Source organism: Lepidochelys kempii, chromosome 12 (assembly GCF_965140285.1).
Source record: "Lepidochelys kempii isolate rLepKem1 chromosome 12, rLepKem1.hap1, whole genome shotgun sequence".
In the NCBI taxonomy this organism is placed as follows: Eukaryota; Metazoa; Chordata; order Testudines; family Cheloniidae; genus Lepidochelys; species Lepidochelys kempii.
The window spans coordinates 38175269-38195563 of record NC_136391.1 but is presented as its reverse complement, the minus strand read 5'-3'; the positions used below and the strand labels follow the sequence as shown (position 1 = coordinate 38195563).

Sequence of the window (20295 nt, the reverse complement as noted above, 5' to 3'; positions counted from 1 at the left end):
GCAAGAAAAGCAGTAATAACTAGTCAGTCACCAGTGTGAGAAACCTAGTCATGAAACCACTAGTACTTTTATTTGATAATGATATGCATTTTTGTGCTGTTTTATACATATCTAAATATTGTACTGTGTTTGCATTTAAATATGTAACCTACTTCTGTAGGTATCTGTGTGTCATGCACTTACTGGAATGTACAAAAAAAGTTCTCTAGAATCTTTACAAAGAGTTGCAAACAGAATTACAAAACACATCGCAGCATGTATGATTTCCTAGGGCTGCAATTACATTATGTCGTTATTTGGTTCACTTAAGGTCTGCAGCAACCGTTCAATATTAAAAAAGATGAATGGGGAAAAAAATGAAGATGGACCAAAAAGATGGACTGTTCCCCTGGAAACAAAATTATCAGAAAGGTTACTAGGCTTGCATTATCTGCCTTTCATTCCTTCCATCCCACACCCTCAACCCAGAAAGGAAAACAAAAAAAAAAAAAAGGAAAGAAAATGGTAAGAGAGAATGAGCGTGGCAGTTTAAGGAAAAGAACTGAATTTAACTGGCACATGCACTAATCTTTAGTTTATTTCTGGTTAAAAATATAGCAATCCAGTGCAGTGTAATAAAGAAATCTGCTGAAAAGGTAGCAGAGAAACAGATAAAATGTAAGCAAAGCAAAGCCAAGTCCACAAGTCAGGGTTGTGCCCAACACTCTGTATGTAAAATGATGAGACGGATTTGGTCACAGATAAAATCTAGAGGATTGTATACGGGCCATATCTGACCCTCATGACCCCCCTTTATCCAATGGATTTGCAGTGGGTGTAATTGTGGGTCAGATAGGGTTCCAATATGTACTGTATCAGAGAGAGGCAGTTAACTTTTTTGAAGTGCACAGCTGACTTATCCGGCAAGGACAGACTGCATGTGGTCTTGGGGATGGAGGTGGGCAGGGAAAACAGTTAAATTGTTTTTGGGATGTAACAGGACTTCAGGAATTTCCAAGCAACTGAGCTAAAACCATGCTCTTGTCATTGCGACCATAACAGCTCAGGACTGGGGTACTGCATCTTTAATGAATGTGTATTATCAGGGAGGAAGGGGTGGGGGAAAAATCAAGGCAGGCATAGACTCATAGAAGGGTAGGACAGGAAGGCACCTCAGTAGGCCACTTCCATTACGAAGATGTTAAAACAAACAAAATTAAGTGACGTATAGAAAAGAATACATCCTTAGAGGCTGCTGTTGCCAATGACATTTTTTTACAGGGACATGTCGGAAGCTGGAATATATATCCTGCATACAAAGTGCAAAAATACGACATGCTCAGAGCCCAAGCATGATGTCTGAAGCGGTCCATGGCAAGATGTAACAAGCATACCCAGCTGCTCTCCTCCGCTCCTGCAGCTGTTCCAGTGCTCCTCCCCAGATGTCCTTTGCTAGATCAGAATCAAATCTCCCACCGGACAGCTTCCTTGCATTCTCTGTAAGCGCTGGTGTGTTTGTGTAGGGGTGTTGCAGTTCAGGATGGGATAGCTGGTGATTGTTTTAGTATCACCACTTCTGGGGGTGTGTGTGGGTGTTTGGGGGGCGGAATTTGGGCTGTAATAAGCTACCAGGCAATTTATGGGGTGAGGAGGGGTGGAGGGAGGGCAGATTTGTAGCTAGGAGAAATCAGCTTTGAACGGAAAGAGGGTGGCTTTGGGCAGTTTTGCTCTGGCCGAGTAAGGACGGGAGGGTGCCAGCAGGTATGATATTTACACCTTGTAATTCCCACCACCACCACACCAGAACTGAGCAAAATGCTGATTGCTTCAGAATTTTTTTAAACTGTAACAAAAATGGGCCACTTTCCTTTCATCCTCTGTACTCGGGGGGGGGGTGTCTCTTCCCCTTCCCCAAGCACCTCTTTTTCTCCTCCTCATTCCTGCTTTTTTTTTTTTCTGGTAGCAGAGAAGGGAAGAAAAATGTGAGGGTTTTTTTTTTTGTGGCAGGGGGGTTAGAAGAGGATGGGTGAAAGGGGATTCCCCCCCCCCATCAACTTCACAACAATGGGGTTGAGTGTTTACACCAGAGACTCATTCAACCCCCTTTGCGTCCCTGTTCCATCTGCCCACCCTCTTACCTCCATTTTGCCAGTTTTGTTCTTTATTTGCTTTGGAGGGGAAAAAATAACTGACTCTTATTTTGCTGGGATCCTGTCTCATCCTTTCTGGTGCTGGGAGGGTCATAGAGTTGTTAGCATTCTGCCATGCCACACAGCATAGTGTTGTACAAGCAAAGAATTTTGGCTAAAATCCAAAAAACATTACCCAGGAAAAAAAGGCAAACTGTGAGTGAGACTCAATCATTTGTTGTTCTTCTGTGAAAAGACTTGGAAGTTGTCACAGGATGGTTCAAGTCATGATCTTTCACTTTTTTTGATTTGTTTTTGTTTGGTTTTTTTCCCCCGTTCGTACACGTAACTCTTATTTTTTCAAACAAGACAGTCTCAATTAGATGAAAAAGTTAATAAACAAAATGGCGACGCCAATGTTCAGTAAGATCACCATGACTACCAGAATGGGAGCCGAGCCCTGGAACAGAGAAAGAGAAGGAAAGGAGTTACAAACCATGTCGAAATTTGGTGGTTAGCCAACTGTTGGTAGGAAGGGTCAGAATCTGTAATTATACCATAACCCGGCAAGGCATGGTTTGTTGAGGTGCAGAGCACCAGTAACTTCCACTGAAGCTATGGGCACCTCTATGCATGAGACAAAACAGGTTGAGGGAGGGGTAAGTAGTACTTAAGTAGCACCTTCCATCCAAGAATTTCAAAGCACTTTGCAACTGTTAGTGAATTTTGCTTCACTGTCACCTTTTTGAGGCCGGTAAGGATTCTACACTGAGGAAACAGAGACACACAGCAGGTTTTGTGGCAGAGCCAGGAAATGACCCCAGATGTCCTGACTCCTAGGACTTTGTTTTAACCATAGGATCTCTACCTCACCTGGCTTTTGTCCGTGTACAATTCAGTGCAAAAGCAGCTTCTGAGACCTCAGAGGAGCTCGTTGTCATTGTCTTCGTGAAATAAACCAATTATGTTCAGTTAGGGGCAAGCGCTGTGCACCCCACGGGCCAAATGCAGCCCCCGGCAGTCCTATCCTTGTTACGGTGGAGTGAGGACAAAGCTGATGGACTAAAGATAGAGCACGACACACCTCATTCGGTTCTCAAAGGGGGGCATTGGAGCAATCCAGTGCATTGGTGCCAAGTTGTGACCATGATGGGAGGTTGACCGAGAAAGCATATACCTGGTGGATCAATAAGTGAGGATAGCACCTGAGCTTGGATTCCCTCCTGTCATGTACACAGTGAGTCTTGCCTTAAGGGACCAGCTAAAACCAGGTGCCTATCTGAGGTGACGATGGGGAAAAAAGATGGTGCAGAATGGTACTCACTACGCTTTGGGGCACTTTGGGGTGGTCTCTTCGGAGAGTCGGTTGTCTAATAAGTGTGAGCTCCCGTGCAGGGTGCAACACACCCTAGAGGTGGGCCAGCGCTGGGACATCAGTCTTCTGTGCTTGGCACGCTAGGCTGCTGCTCCCTCTTTGAATGCTAAGCCTCTGAGTGGGACTGCTGCTTGCCTCGACCAACATGGTTCGGAAGAATCCAAGTACTGGGGCAGGCTAGAATGCAAAACTGAATGGGAGGGGGCGGGCACTGGATGGAATAGCCGGCACCTTTGTCTCAGCTGCTGCAGTTGGGTAGCACAGGGAATGGGATACACAGTAGGACAGCCAGAGGCCCTGAATGGCCCCCACTCATAGTCATTTTTAATTATACAGATTTGTTTATTTCGTGAAATGGCGCAATTAGTTCCCTGCTTCTCCCTCCTTCCCTTCCTTCTTCATTATAACAAGGCTCATCTGCCCATTCCGGTTGGAACAAGGCAGGGGTGGATGCCCTCATTAAGCCAGTCTTCATACCACAGTGCAGATCTATTTAAAAACCTCCTTGCGAGACAGAGATCATTTCTCCTCTGGAGCTGCTTGATTCATTTCACATCTGGGGAGGCGGGGGCCCAGGGGAAGGAGGACAGGGAGGATGGGGCTCTGCCTTTGAAAAGCTCAAGCTTGCTGGAAAGGCATATGCTGTTGCGTAGCAACGAGGTCAAAGGAAGCCAACCAAATGGAAGGATTTCTGAGGGAGCCTCCTGGCAGCCAGGTAGCTGCTCTGGACTGGTTTGTGCAAATCTCTTTGCCTGTAGCCAACCCTTTTGGGTGCCGAATTCCTTCTCTGCTTGCTGCCAAGTTGGAGCGAGGCTAAATACTGTGATGCAGATTGTTATTCACAGTGCTAGCTCCATTTCAAAAGATGATTGGGTTTCACATGCTTTCCCCTTGGATCAACAGGATAATAGGTTGCTGATGGGTATCAGTTTGGTTGTTTCTGCTGGCAGGGTAGCACAGTGATGCAAAAACCCAGTGGGTCTCAGCCACTCATCAGCCAGTGCAGGATGGCTCCCTAGAGCACGTTCTCTAGCCTTTGGTCCAGTCACCGTTTAAATGTCCCAAGTGACAGTGTTTCTGCCCCTTTTCCTATTCATGTGCTCGATCTAGTAGATCAAATTAACCACATACAAGAGGCAAACTTACATGCCAGCCAGCCTGAATGCTGCTCAGGCAGATGGCATGTGGTACCCTCTCTGTGCTTCTGTCTCATTGCTGAACAGAGTTGTAGAACAGGACCAGATGTGGCTAGCCTCAGCATTTCTTAATTCTCTGGTCACTACAACTTTCCCCTCTTAAATGCGAGAAAATGTAACCCTGCAATCCTTCCTGAGACCAAACTCCCATGGCAATCATGGAGTTCAATGGAAAGTCGACTGGAATTTTACCCGAGTAGAGGCTGCAGGATTAGGCCCTTAACGTGTGTGCTGGGATACCAAAGTCATGCCCGTGAGAGGTCTGTCAGCTTGTGAAACAGGTGAGCTGAGTTTAAAAATTACCTCTGCGTGTGCAGTTGTCTCTGGGGATTCCTTGCAAAGGGGGCAGCTGATGTCTGACATTCTTTCAGCCTACAGCTTCTCTTTGCTTTTCACATTTGCCCTTTCTCTACCCCTCCTGAGCTAACTCCAAGGAGGACTATGCATGTAGTGATCTCTCCGCTGGGAATGGCCCACCCATTGTAAAGGCGTGGGAATGTCTTAGCAGAGGGGCCAGATTTCTGATAATATGCTAGCTAATCGAATAAAAAGTTTTGTGACCTTTCAGAGCTTTTGCTTCAACTCCAATTGTAAACTTTTAAATGCTGCTTATGCCTGGGCTTCTGATGCGACAGCATTGTGCTTGAACTTCCACTAAAGGTCTACGTATCCCCTTCCTGTCCCCTGCAGTCACAGGAAGCTGACTGTCCTGGGATATGTGTCATCTTTTCCTGATTCCTCTTTGGTGCCCTGGAGGAAGATGAAACACTCTGAGGCAAGTGAGCCCTGGAGGAAATTCAGGCCTGTCCTCAAGCTGGCAACAGGTTGGTAAACTCCTGTGAACGTTTTAGAACCAGCAGATAAAGTGACTTCACTGTACTGTAGACCATGCTGGACCTTTAACAAGGGAAACCCATATTGAGACAAAAGAAAAAATCCCTTTTACTTTGAGGCCCTGTGATTTGAGATGCCACACACAGCTCTAGCCGTTCAGTGGCATTTTATTTAATTCTTGCCCCACTTTAGCTATCTGGTAACTGATCATTCGATTCAGAGAGAAGCCCAAATCAAAACCTGGGACTGACACGCCTGCAGACTTCGGGGGGGATGGGCCTTCAGAGCCTGAGCTGTTTTGTAGCTAGGGCTCACATGTCATTTGAGGGCAGAGTACTTTATCCCAGCACCTACAAAGAGCCACTGCGCAGAACGGTAAAGAGAGATGTGCTGGTTCTAGGCAGTGACACCAGGAGCTGCAAGGGGTTGTTTTATAATTTCCAGTCCCAATCCCTTGTAAAGTCAGGGCACAGTTTCAAAATTTCACTCCGCAGCCCAGCATCAATGCACAGATTTCCAGACTCTGCTCTACCACGAAGCAGCAGTGTAACTACATGCAGGGTGAATAGCTGGCTGACCACATCCTCAGAAGGGAATTATTATATGGATCCTTCTTTCACTCACTCGCCTTTCCACACTGGGGATGGTAAATTTCAGCAAGAAGATGAAGCAGCTGAGCAGCTCAGGGGCCTGATTCGCTCTTATATGAAGGCCTCTTTACTTCTCCCTGGCAGTGTAAAGGGGCATGGAAGGAGGGGTAAATTATATTGTTGCCAGAGAGGTGTAAATGGGCTTTAGTGAGAATCAGGTCCTTGGCTTTTAAATTCATGACTTCCTGGGCACTGGGGATGTGGATCAAGAGTGATGCTCTGTAAGAAATAAAATGGACCCCTGCTATGAAATAATAATTAATCATAAATATTTTGGGAAGTCTTTATGTTTTGAATGTAGTTTCCAATCTGTCTCTAGCATCAATGTAGTAATAATCTCATCACTGTAGTATCTAAGCACCATAATTTCTGTCTCATTATCCTGTTTGTGTCTAACTGTTATACAGCAACCCAAGTGTCTTACTGGGAATATGGGGGGCCAGGGAGGTGTACCTCACAAATAAAACCACAGCATTGTTAATTAAAATATGAACAATCCATTGTTGTTTGTTATCACAGAGTCCAACCTTTGTTATCTCTGCCATGGAAACTGTAGTGTGGTTACCTAGGAATCCTTCTGGGATCTCTTTAGTGTAATTATCAAGGATGCTGCTCAGCAGAAAGCCTCAGCACTGGGAAAATGCTGAAAAATCAGCAGCTGGATGTCGTTGTTGCTGAATAGTAGCCCCCATGCAATCTATAGGAACATGTCACTGCTAAATAGTTAAAGAGCATTTACCAAGTAAAACATGGGGGTAAATTCTCATTGACACCTGTGCAAAGAGGGACCCCAGTAAGTGAGCACAGGAGTAACCAAGAAGAGAATCTGGCCCCCAATGTAGTTACATAAAAGAAGCAGTCACTTGGTACCAGTGCACAATAAAATAGGGCATTACTGAAAAGCCATATAATACTGCAGCAGGGCGTAGTTAGATGGCAAGTGGATCCATTGTGGTTTATGGTCTCGGTAAGAAACACTGTCTGCTGTTCTATGGGATCTGTACTGATGCCCATCACCTTAGTGTCTGAGCACCTCCCAGACTAATAGCTTGGCATAGCAAGATCTCTTGCGTATTTCTTGGAGCCTCTGCATCATCTCTCTTGCCTGGTTACAGGAAGGGCTGTATGTGAAGGCTGGGGTATGGTGAATCGGTGTGCTTCTCCAGAAGTAACGGGTGCCGTGTAAGTAGTAGACACTGATAGTCAGAATGTAGAGATAATAGAAATTTGATCCTCAGTCCTCACTCAGAAAAAATTCCCGTGGACTTTCATCAGCCCTTAGGGATTAAGCCCTGGAGCCATGACAGCTATTTATTTGTGTGTGTGTGTTTGTGGGGACCCATCCTGCAAGGTGCTGAGTACCCTCAAGTCCCAATGAAGTCAGCACATCACAGGACAAGGGCCTTACATAATGTGCATTTTTGTGTGTGTGAGAATACATTTTATTTACATAGTGCCTAGCTAAAGAAAACCAGCTTGGAGATTTTACAATAAAACAAGAACCGATTAAGGGGCTACATTTTCAAACACGCATTCCTAAATTGTACCTGTGAATTTTGTGTGTCTGTGTGTTTGCAGACGTAATGTAATTCCATCCTACTTATGAGGGTTATATGTATTAGTGCACCTGCACATTCTGCCAGCGTGACTTATGGGCCCATGTTATGGCGAGCTGTAGAGCTGGGTGTGAGTTGCAGGTTCTAGATCCAAATGCCAATGTTTCCGAAGTTTGGGGGTGATCCAGGATTTTAGTTGGCTGAATTATCAGGAGAGGGAGCCAGCCACAAAGCTGAGATCCAGATTTTGATCCTAATTATTGCGTAGTTGCAGTGGTGGTGGGGAGTATTCATAGTTCGGGGGTTGGGTGAGGCCCATCTTTAAATATTCACTTCAAAAAGACTAAAACACATACAGGATGACAATAAAAATGAGGCTAAATCCTTCAGCTACATCAAAGGCCTCCTGATATCAAAAGGGTTTTGAAAGGACAATGTCAAGTTGAACATAACACTTCTGTCTGAAAACTATTTACCAAGAGTTGTTAAAGTAATCCCTGAGATGGCTGTACATGAAAGAGATTAGAGGAAAAAATAGTATTTCCTTGCCACCCACCCACCCCCAAATGTGTTTGCTCTGTGCATTTGACAGCACTTTATGCAGAGGCAGTTTATGGATAATTTTATGGATAATTCTCCATGCCCACTGACGAGAGAACAAGAAGTAATGAGCTTAATTTGCAGCAAGGAAGACTTAAGTTCGGTATTAGGAAAAACTTTCTAACTCTAAGGACAGTTAAGCAGTGAAAGAAGTTAAGTGTGGACTCCCCATCAATGGAGGTTTTTAAGAACAAGTTGGGCAGATGCGTCAGGGATGTCTAAATAACCTTAGTCCTACCTCAACATATGGGGATGGACTAGATGACCTCTTGAGGTCCCTCCCTACGTTTCTGTGATTTTATAATTTTACAGTTTGTTGTGTATAGTCACTGTGACATAGTTATCCACTGGCTTTAAAGGGAGGTGATAGGCAAGCATGGACCAGTCCTGGCTCAGCCCTAAACCAGGGCATTCTGGGGGATGTCATCTAACGGGACTAATACGTGGTCGTCTCAGGAACAGATGACAGGAATCAAGTGGCTGCCGGACTATATATATATGGTCAGTAAAGAGAGTGCTTAGGGAGACATTGGACCTGTTGTGAGTGTCTCTAGGGAGGGAGACCTCAGACATGAAGTGTGGTGCTGTGGAAGTAGCCTTGAGAGAGGGCTGTGGCAAAAGGCTGTGGTGAGACAGGAGGTCTTGGAAGGCTAAGATCAAGGCCTGAATGTGGAAAGACCCCAGGAACCCCATTGCCCAGATATGCAGATAAGCCCCATTCACACCAGTGTAAAGCAGAAAAGGGGCCTAAGCCAACGGCCTGGAAGACAGTGGAAGTCTTTCCCTAGACTTCAAAGGGCATTGGATCAGGCCCAGGCAGAGATACAAATGTGGGTGAACTGAACAGCCATTCAGAGTCCAAACAATGTTCGCGTTGACCAGCCCAACCTGCCAAATGACAGCGGGAACTGGGGGTGGGAAGAGCCCTTTACAAGCAGCCGCTAGTAGAGATTCACTCTCAGTCGCCCGTCTTCCTAAACGTCAGGTGGAAAGAGTCTCTGTTGGCGCAGGGAGTGGGTGTTAGTTCATTACGGAGGCAGCAACCGGTCGCTATTTTTATCACTTGTTTTGTATTCTTTGGGACTCAAGGTGACTACATTTTCTCCATCCTGAGGTGCAATCCCTTTAAAATGCTTTGAAAGCCCCTGAAAGAGCTGAGAAAGGAACATTTGTCACCTACGTAGGCTGGGAGGTTCTATTTCTGGGGAGAGCTGCTGGATTTCATCCGCCCTGCTTCCTTCCCCCTTTAAGCATTGACTCATATCACCTTCTTCTCTCAGGTATCCTCCCCCTGGCTCAATACCTGGCCAAGCAGCCTTCGCTGACACCCTCATCACTTCCACTGTGATACCTCAGCAGAGGCGTGCTAATTACAGGCTGGCTGGCTCCCTTTCACTTTCCCTGATGACAGTGAAACATGCTTAGGATATCTCAATAGAGAATGAGCCTCTTAAAAAAACAAAACCCGGCGGCCACTGGAATTTTTCTCTTTCTGTTTATAATGCCTTGCCGGTCGTTGAAATTGAACAGGGACATTTCTGTGGTCTAATCAAACAAAGCTCCCATAACAAGAGTTGTCCTTGAGTTGTTTGAAATAAGACAGGATTTTAGCGAATAACTGAGAAAACCAAAGCTGCATCTGACAACATCTGGGGGTGAGGGGAAATGTGTTAGAGGTGAACACAGATTTTTGGTAGCATGGATTGTACCCAAAAGTGGACAGGGCTTTTCTAATGAACATCTGTGAAAGGAGAACGTCAAAGGACCAATTGTTCGTCCTGCTGAAATCAAGAGGTGGTTTGTCATAGACTTCATTGAGACCGGAATTTGTCCCTGTAATTGCTTCATCTAAATAAATGTGATCATAAAATATCAGCTTTGGAAGGGACCTCAGGAGGTCATCTTAATCCAACCCCCTGCTCAAAGTAGGACCAATCCCCATTTTTGGCCCCAGATCCCTAAATGGCCCCCTCAAGGCTTGAACTCACAACCCTGGGTTTAAGCAGGCCAATGCTCAAAGCCCTGAGCTATCCCCTCCCTCTGCTAGCACTCCTGCTAAATTACGATAATCTAATGAAACTGTCTGGTATCAGTTCATGTCTGAATTCTGGCCTGACTGAGGTCCCACAACACTCATTAGCTTGCCTGGGAGATGCAGCTGTTTAGCCCCTTTGCAACTCAAGTCATGTATTTATTCTCCCCTCCCTAAAAACATGATGAATTTTGTGCCGATGAGTAAAAGGGCTGCTGGCATTTTAAAGACTCTGTTCCTCCATACCTCCCCAAAGATTAGTTCTCTTTTTCAAAGACTGGTCCAGAGGCTACAGAAAGCGATGGACCACTCAAACGTAGGACAGATTTCTGCATCATACAGTCCCCGCAACCTGACAATACAGGAGCCAGTACACGCCCATCCATGTCCAAATGGTGGCAAGCCGCTGCATGTTGATGTGAGTTTGTTCTGGGTGTGCAGGTCCACACACACACAGAAACATCAAGGTTTGGGGTTTTTTTACTTTTTCTTTTAAATTTTTCATATGAACTGAGTACTGGCTTGAGAGCCCTGAAGACTGAAATCCCCTGACTACTCACAGAAAGCACATGCCAAAGCAGCGCATGCTGCCCAACCTCTTCCTCCCCTCGCCGGTTGTTCAGCCCTGGCCTGGAGGGATCACATCTAGAGGGAAGGCACCGCCTCCACAGCATTTCAACGCCTTGGGCGCTCCTATAATGCTAACAACAAGGGGTGGGACTAGTGCCAGCTGTGATAATGGCTTCGCTGGGAACTGACCTGAACCCACCCTGTTCACTTCACATAGGGCACATAATCACTATTGGATGGTCATTACTTGTGGTCGTTACTGCGCTGGGGCTGGATTTGGACTGATCACCCAGAGGAGAGAAGCTACTGCAACTAGGAGCCAGTATTCTGGTTTCAATAGTGGCTCCTGTTGAGCTGGTTTATGGTCGATTATTTTTAAAACCGCTTGTCCTGCAAGAGTGATGCTCAAGGATGTTCTAGGTAGGTCAAAAATAGACCTGCCCAGCTAACAGCCTCCCTTTCTTCCACTTTCGGAAGCAACCCAGTTGTCTTTGAGATGAGAAATGTCTTTTTCAGCAAACAGCTTCACAAACGACAACGCTGGGCATGGCAGAAAAGCAGGGCCGCTGTGCAAGCTGTCCGCTGTGTGGGAGCGCACGGACTTTTGCAGGAGCTGTGGTTTGCGTTCTGCAAAACCTCTCTGCCAGGAGGCTCTACATCAGGACTGCCCACGTGCTGGAGGCAGCCTGCTGGAAATAGGAAGGCTTGTCTAAAACTGGCATTCTAAGTTGTGCTCTGGGGAGGCTGGATGGACTTAAAGCTGCTTTGAAAAACTTAATGCCTGTCTGGGAAGTCCAGAGTGGCAATGCTTTGCACAGGTTTGGGGTTCCCACTCATGAACCCTGTGGCTCTGACGGCACAGAGCTAAAAGGTGCTATGTCCTTTTCCTGGTTCTGATACTGCTTCACTGTGTGATCTTGGACAAGGGGCTTAACTGCTCTGTGCCTCAGTTTTCCCATCTGTAAAATGGAGCTAATCACACACGGCTACCTTTGGGTATAGTGAGGCTAAACTCACTAATGTTGGTGAAGTGTTTGGAGATCCTTGAAGGTGCAACATGCTATATGTATGCAACATTGTCTTGTTGTTATGCTGTGGATGGGTGATGCTTTGTGTCCTAGATATACTCGCTCAACAAGCTCTTTCTGATTACTCCCTCCCTGTCCATGCCACTGGAACCAAACCCTGTTAATGCAGAAAACTCTTTCTAGAACAAAGAGTCACCAGCAACATGGGTTATTTAAATCCACATATCATCTATCACTCTGTATTTCATTAACTTCAACTCAAACCTTCGCCATCTGTTCCACCCTTGGTTATGAATGTGAGAAAACCAAACATGCTGCTTCACAGTTATAGCACTTAGAAATATGATGTGCATTCGAATGGCTTGTCTGTGCATCTTTACATGCAGGCTGTGCCTGCTAGTTAGTCAGTAATAACTGTCTTGTATTAATGTTTGTTTAGATCTGAAGCCAGGGTTTGAGCGCCAGTTCCCTGTGTGTGTGATCTATATCGTAGCTATGTCTCCAGCACATAGGTTGGGTTCAACTCCTGTGAACTGCAGAAGCTTGTCTAACTCTGGGGGAGTATATGATGTACTGAGTTTGTGTGCATAAGTAACGTCACCTGCTAGATCCTAGCCCACAACAAGGGCTGGATTTCACCTTTAGCTCCTGTGACAGAGCCCTGTGCATTGGTGCTAACAGATCAGTTGTTTAGGCCCTGCTCCCTGCAGATATTTAGGGCCAGACAAAGCACCTACACGCTCCCAGTGGCTTCCATAGTGTTTAGTGCTATGCAGCTCACTCCCAGGAGTTAAACTAGAATCTGGATCATCCCTTATCCAGAAATTCAGAGAACAGTCCTAATTTTCTTGGGCCTCTTCCATGACTGTCGTATAGCACAATTAAAGGATCCCATTCGTTTCAGGCTTTGCAATGCAACATCACTATGGCACAAGAACATTGCATCACACTTGGTGATACACTGTGCTGCAGTGACATAACATCACGGTACACTGTTGCAGTGGCATGAGGTAAAGATTCAAATACAGAGATGTTGCAACTGGGTTATTTCATATTGTTGGACCAAAACAAGGCTTTGCCAGGCCTAGCGATAAAATGGTATCAACAAGAGCTGCATGGACCTGCACTTTTTTGCTGGGTGAATTTTCATATGGGCAGGAACCTGATAATTATTTTGTCCTTTCTGAGGGTGCTGGGTTTTTATTGGGTAGAGGGAGGGTGGTTTGCAACGATTCATACATTTGATCAAGTCTGAGTCCTGCTGGGATTTAATTGTCACAAAATTTTATCTTGTAATAAATCACATTTCCCTGCTTATACCCTCCCACACCTAATGTGGAAAACTTGCCATTTCCCCAGAGACATTTTGCCAGTAAAGCAAGCTGCAAAAACCACCTTTCAATGTACTTGATACCTTGTGTAGAATGGGAGGTGGGGGGAATTTAAGGTACTAAAGGTGGTTGGTTGGGGGGGGGCAGTTTTTCTCATGGTGTAAATTTTCTTCCACACCTTTCTAACATTGCAACAGTTCTGAACCAGCTCAGGTTTGCCTTGGCATCTGCTTCCTGAGTCAAGTTCAGTGACACAAGTTTGTCTACTTACCGTACTGGACTTGAGCTCATCCCCATTTTCCTCCTCGGATTCTAGTGCAACAGGTAAGGATTTCTGTGGCGGGGAGAAGGTTAAGTCCCACCTTAATAGCCGGGGTTCCGCTTTGTCCCCGAACCTCAGATTTTCCAGTTTCTGCACTGTGGGCTCAGCAGAGGAAGCTGGCCTGAAATTCTCTTTGTTCTGGGACTTAGACCTCAGTCTCTGAACCCGAAAGCCCCGGTCTTCCCCACGGTGTTCCTCAGCCAGGCTCCTGCAGGCGCCTGCTTTACTATAGTGTCTTTTTTGGGTGTGAAACTCTTGCATGTAAGAATCCATCCTCATGAGGGGTTTCATTTCCATCTCGTAATTGCTCAGTTTCTCCTCATCCAGCTCAAGCAGCTTGGCACTCCCTGAGCTGTGGTTGTGGGACCTGTGGTGGGAAGTCCAAGAAACTGCAGCTGGGGAATCTGTCCACCTCTCTCTTTGCTTGTGGTTGGAGGCCTTATGTTTGTGCCCTCCACTCCGGCCTCCGTAATCTTCAGGGATGGAGGCAGACCCCAAATGACTGCTGCGCAGGGTCCCGCTTCTAACGCCACGCGTCCCGCCTGCTTGGTCTTCGCTCCAGCTGTTGGGTCTCAAGTAGTCTCCGCCTCGTCCCTCCAGCAACATCTGGATCTCCCCACCCCTCTCTTCGTCCACCGACACCTGCCTGGAGAAATGGGCGCTCTTGGTCCTGCAGGTGGGGCCCAACGGCGGAGTGGAGGAGGGGCTGGCAGGGAAGCTTTGCAGGGGGCTGTCATCGGGAGTGAGGTCAGAAGGGGTGGTGCCTTTCCTGTACAGCTCTGGGCTTTCTTGCTGGAGCGGGGTCCCTGTGGAGAGGACCTCGATGTCGTCGCTTGAGTTCTGACGCTTTGGCCTCTGGCACTCGAGCCCTTTTAAATGAGGAGAGAGAGAGAAAGAGAGAGAGAGAGAGACAGGGTTACTGCTATTCTGTGAGAGCATCACAGGGCCTTTCAGGGTAAAGAACAGGACTGACCGTATCGGACACCAGAGGTCAGGCCCATGACAACAACCTTCTCCCTGCTCCAAGACCGACAGAATAGACTTGGCTGGTTTCAGACTGTGCCTGATACTGCCCACAGCATCCAAAGTGCTGTACGTTATGACGAGCTGGAGCCTGGCAGGGCAGGGATCATGCAGACAGGCCCAGCAGGCACCACACATGTTCTGCAGTGGCTCACATCATAGCCTGGTGTGGGGCGAGGGAGTGCTGGCTGGGGCGCTCGGGTGATCTGCCAGGCATTTCAAAATACCTTCTTCTGTCTGGCCAACTCACCTGTGATGTGCAGATGGGCCCTGGAACAACACTGATGCTTTGTCCTTGTTCTCTTCCCTTTGAGGTCCTTAAGGCACAGAGAGGCCAACGGTGTTCATAAGGCCCCCCAGGGAAAAGCTGTGGCTGGATCCCCGATCCTAGTCCTGGGCACTAGCCACGTGGCCATTCTCTGCCCATACCACTGAGCATCTCATTCACAGTATGTACGTGAAACCCCTTTCTCTTCCCTACTACCGCACGTCCAGCAGTGGGACTGAAGTCCACTAGACAAGTGGGCTACCCATCTGAATTGGTTTGACAATGCAAAGGTCATTTTGTCTGGAACTGGCAGGACTAGAGATGAGCTTGAATCAAACCCCCAGATTGAAACAGCAAGGAACTTAGGGAAAGTTCAGAGCCAGATCTGAACTTGACAGTTGTCCCCTGTCTCTACAATGGGTCCAAACATCCCTGCACTTTGAGAGCATTAGGGTCAGGATTCTGAGCTGAACTTTACTCTGAAGATAATCTAAAGTTGCAGGCTTCTGGAGCCAAATGTAATAAATTTGTTTGTCTCTAAGGTGCCACAAGTACTCCTTTTCTTTTGACTGAGGCAAGACTCTGATTGAGAACTGGCCCCCCGGAACTGGCCCCAGTTTTTTTGAAGGGCTGGATGATGTTATAGACTTATAGGCAGGGCAGTAGTTCATGACTAGCATACTGTGCTTTCAAAGCAATGCACCATGGTGGCCCTGAGTGCCTAGGAGACTTGAGACTCACTAGGATGAAATGCCTGTTCACGTTCCATGAGAATCCCTCTGAGTCTCCATTATTGCTGAATCTAGTTTATGAGGAAGTAAGCAGAATGCACCCTGATGCCACCCCACACAGTGTACCCTGCAGAGTGCATTTCTGCATGGCATCTGCATCCTACACACATCCTCATCAGCCAATCAGCATTCAGATTCCCTCCCCATTCCAAATTTTCAAACCCTACTATTTGCTGTTGGAAGGATGTGGTGTCTTCGATTTAAGCTGTTTGGATGAACCAGTACTCTGGCCAGTTATATTAAAAATAATACTTTGTAGTCACATGTAAGGATCTCAAAGCCCCTCACAAATTAGTTAACTCAGCCTCATAACTCCTCTGAAGTGCCCAGTTTTATTATACTAATTCTGCAGTAGCGGAAACTGAGACAAAGAGATTAAGTGACTTGGCCAAGGTCATGCTGTGAGTCAGTGGCAGAACTAAGACTAGAACCCAGGCATCCTGCCTCCCCATCTCCTGCTCTACCAATGTCACTTTGCTGCCTCCATTGTTTACAGACACATTTGCACTCTGCTTGCTCTCACAGTGGGCTTCTCAGAAAAACCAACTCCATCGCACAGTACAGCAAGAGGGAAAATGTGACTTTGCCATGCTTGGGCTATGCTGGTGACTGCATTTTCCAGTAGGACCTAGTCAAGTGTGATGGGACAGCAAGATAAATTTCACATGTCAGCCTGATTACTCGGCTATGAAAGCAGCATTTTATTAATCCCTTAACAAACACCAGTGAGTCCAAGGAAGCAGTGAAAGCCAAAGGTTCTTAATGCTCGTTTAACACACCAAAAGCATATTTGTTCCCAGCTAAAGCCATGCTAAGTTACATGAAAGACTTGATATCTGTATTAACTGCCTTACACCCCTCAAATACACCTAATTGCAATTGCTATGGCTAGATGAGAAATGAGTCTCAAAAAGGAAGCACTCAATTTTCTTGCCATGGTTTAAAAATAAACGCTATGAAATGCCTGCTTTAATTTCTGCCTGATCCTGCTGGATAATTTGCTTTGTGTCATCTTGTTCCTCCTCAAGCACACAAGAGAGACTCTAGCTCAAGAAGGCAAGCCAGGAAAGAAATTATGGTCAGGAAATAGCAGAAGTCTGTTTGCTGTCTCTGAAGTAGTACTGGACTAGACTCAAGCCATACCTCAGATTCAAGTTATCTCCTTGAAAGATGTCTCCAAGCAGAGGTTACTTCCAGAGCAGAACCTTTAGCCAGGTTCTTGGGAATATTAACCTGAGCCTAGATAAGTGATGTAGTATGTTAACATTTTATTGTAACCTTGTCTTAATGAAAAGTTTAAAAAAAAACAAAAAAAGTGCAGTGTGAGTTCACCCGAACAAAAGGAAGGCACTCTTATTTCGTAGCTTAGACTTGGCAGAAGAATCAAGTGGTCTCTAGCTCAACTCAAAGCAAACAATCTGTGAGCCCATGGTTCCCCTTTTAGCACAGACCTGGATCCACAACGTACCCAGATCCAAATCATGATGATGCTTAGATCTTATTTTTATTATTATTATTGCAATAGCACCTAGAGGCCTCAACTGCAACTAGGGCTCGATTGTGCGAGGCGCTGTACGGACACAAAGTCAGAGACAGTCCCTACCTCAAAGAGCTTGCAATCTAAACAGACAAGACAAAGGAAGGCTCATTATGAGAGCTAGTCAAAAATTTTCTGTTGAAATCGGTTTGCAATGGAAACCTGGGTTTTCAATTCAATGATGCCTTTGTGAAAAGTTTCAGAGGAACAGCCGTGTTAGTCTGTATTCGCAAAAAGGTATTTCCAAAATACCTCTGAACAACATACTAATCCACAGAGGTCTCCCTGCCAACACTACAGAAAGAGGGATTCTAGATGGACTCCTCCTGAAGGTCGAAACAGCAGACTGGACTTCTACATAGAGTGCTTCCGCCGACGTGCACGGGCTGAAATTGTGGAAAAGCAGCATCACTTGCCCCATAACCTCAGCCATGCGGAACGCAATGCCATCCACAGCCTCAGAAACAACTCTGACATCATAATCAAAAAGGCTGACAAAGGAGGTGCTGTTGTCATCATGAATAGGTCGGAATATGAACAAGAGGCTGCTCGGCAGCTCTCCAACACGAGTTTCTACAAGCCATTACCCTATGATCCCACTGAGAGTTACCAAAAGCAACTACAGCATTTGCTCAAGAAACTTCCTGAAAAAGCACAAGATCAAATCCGCACAGACACACCCCTGGAACCCCGACCTGGGATATTCTATCTACTACCCAAGATCCATAAACCTGGAAATCCTGGGCGCCCCATCATCTCAGGCATTGGCACCCTGACAGCAGGATTGTCTGGCTATGTAGACTCCCTCCTCAGGCCCTACGCTACCAGCACTCCCAGCTACCTTCGAGACACCACTGACTTCCTGAGGAAACTTCAATCCATCGGTGATCTTCCTGATAACACCATCCTGGCTACTATGGATGTAGAAGCCCTCTACACCAACATTCCACACAAAGATGGACTACAAGCCGTCAAGAACACTATCCCCGATAATGTCACGGCTAACCTGGTGGCTGAACTTTGTGACTTTGTCCTTACCCATAACTATTTCACATTTGGGGACAATGTATACCTTCAGATCAGCGGCACTGCTATGGGTACCCGCATGGCCCCACAGTATGCCAACATTTTTATGGCTGATTTAGAACAACGCTTCCTCAGCTCTCGTCTCCTAAAGCCCCTACTCTACTTGCGCTATATTGATGACATCTTCATCATCTGGACCCATGGAAAAGAAGCCCTTGAGGAATTCCACCATGATTTCAACAATTTCCATCCCACCACCAACCTCAGCCTGGTCCAGTCCACACAAGAGATCCACTTCCTGGACACTACAGTGCTAATAAACAATGGCCACATAAACACCACCCTATACCGTAAACCTACTGACCGCTATTCCTACCTGCATGCCTCCAGCTTTCACCCTGACCACACCACACGATCCATCGTCTACAGCCAAGCTCTGCGATACAACCGCATTTGCTCCAACCCCTCAGACAGAGACAAACACCTACAAGATCTCTGTCAAGCTTTCTTACAACTACAATACCCACCTGCAGAAGTAAAGAAACAGATTGATAGAGCCAGAAGAGTTCCCAGAAGTTACCTACTACAGGACAGGCCTAACAAAGAAAATAACAGAACGCCACTAGCCGTCACCTTCAGCCCCCAACTAAAACCCCTCCAACGCATTATTAAGGATCTACAACCTATCCTAAAGGATGACCCAACACTCTCACAAGTCTTGGGAGACAGGCCAGTCCTTGCCTACAGACAGCCCCGCAACCTGAAGCAAATACTCACCAACAACCACATACCACACAACAGAACCACTAACCCAGGAACTTATCCTTGCAACAAAGCCCGTTGCCAATTGTGCCCACATATCTATTCAGGGGACACCATCACAGGGCCTAATAACATCAGCCACACTATCAGAGGCTCGTTCACCTGCACATCCACCAATGTGATCTATGCCATCATGTGCCAGCAATGCCCCTCTGCCATGTACATTGGTCAAACTGGACAGTCTCTACGTAAAAGAATAAATGGACACAAATCAGATGTCAAGAATTATAACATTCATAAACCAGTCGGAGAACACTTCAATCTCTCTGGTCACGCAATCACAGACATGAAGGTCGCTATCTTAAAACAAAAAAACTTCAAATCCAGACTCCAGCGAGAAACTGCTGAATTGGAATTCATTTGCAAATTGGATACTATTAATTTAGGCTTAAATAGAGACTGGGAGTGGCTAAGTCATTATGCAAGGTAGCCTGTGTCCTCTTGTTTTTTCCTACCCCCCCCCCCCCCCCAGATGTTCTGGTTTAACTTGGATTTAAACCTGGAGAATGGTCAGTTTAGATGAGCTATTACCAGCAGGAGAGTGAGTTTGTGTGTGTATGGGGGTGGGGGGGATGTGAGAAAACCTTGATCTATGCAGGAAATAGCCCGACTTGATTATGTAAAGAGTTGTCACTTTGGATGGGCTAGCACCAGCAGGAGAGTGAATTTTTGTGGGGGGGGGTGGAGGGTGAGAAAACCTGGATTTGTGCTGGAAATGGCCCACCTGTTGATCACTTTAGATAAGCTATTACCAGCAGGACAGTGGGGTGGGAGGAGGTATTGTTTCATGATTTCTGTGTGTATATAAAGTCTGCTGCAGTTTCCACGGTAAACATCTGATGAAGTGAGCTGTAGCTCACGAAAGCTCATGCTCAAATAAATTGGTTAGTCTCTAAGGTGCCACAAGTACTCCTTTTCTTTTTGTGAAAAGTGTCCACTTTCCACAGAAAATTGTTTTTTGTTGAAAAATGGCTGAAAACTGAAATATTTCAGCTGAAAATGGGAGCTGTAATGTCTTATAGGGGTTGCAGTTTGCTCCTCTTGCCCCCGTTCTCCTCTAGGAGCTGGGATCCCCAGTTGGACTACATCTCCCATAATGCACCATGAACAGGGACTCCTATGCACTGCTTCCCCCAGTGAAGAGGGGGGAACCATGATGCATTATGGGAGATATAGTCAAGCTGGGGATCTCAGCCCTCAGAAGGGAACTGGGACAAGAGGAGTGA

At 46.3% G+C, this 20295-nt stretch overlaps 1 protein-coding gene across 2 annotated transcripts in view; it reads right to left on the bottom strand.

Moving 5' to 3' along the window:
- Positions 1–20295, bottom strand: part of JPH3 (junctophilin 3) — a 126200-nt gene that overhangs the window by 7013 nt on the left and 98892 nt on the right. Inside the window, exons 4-5 of one of the 2 annotated variants that reach the window (XR_012154539.2) lie at positions 13552–14471; positions 2118–2568 (exon numbers count right to left, since the gene is read on the bottom strand). Coding sequence is in view for 1 of the 2 variants with exons in the window: in XM_073308146.2 (XP_073164247.1) it covers positions 2488–2568; positions 13552–14471 (1001 nt within the window). In the remaining variant the exon portion in view is untranslated. Of the gene's footprint in view, positions 1–11; positions 2569–13551; positions 14472–20295 lie in introns of those variants that run through there. The other variant, XM_073308146.2, reaches the window with a different exon arrangement.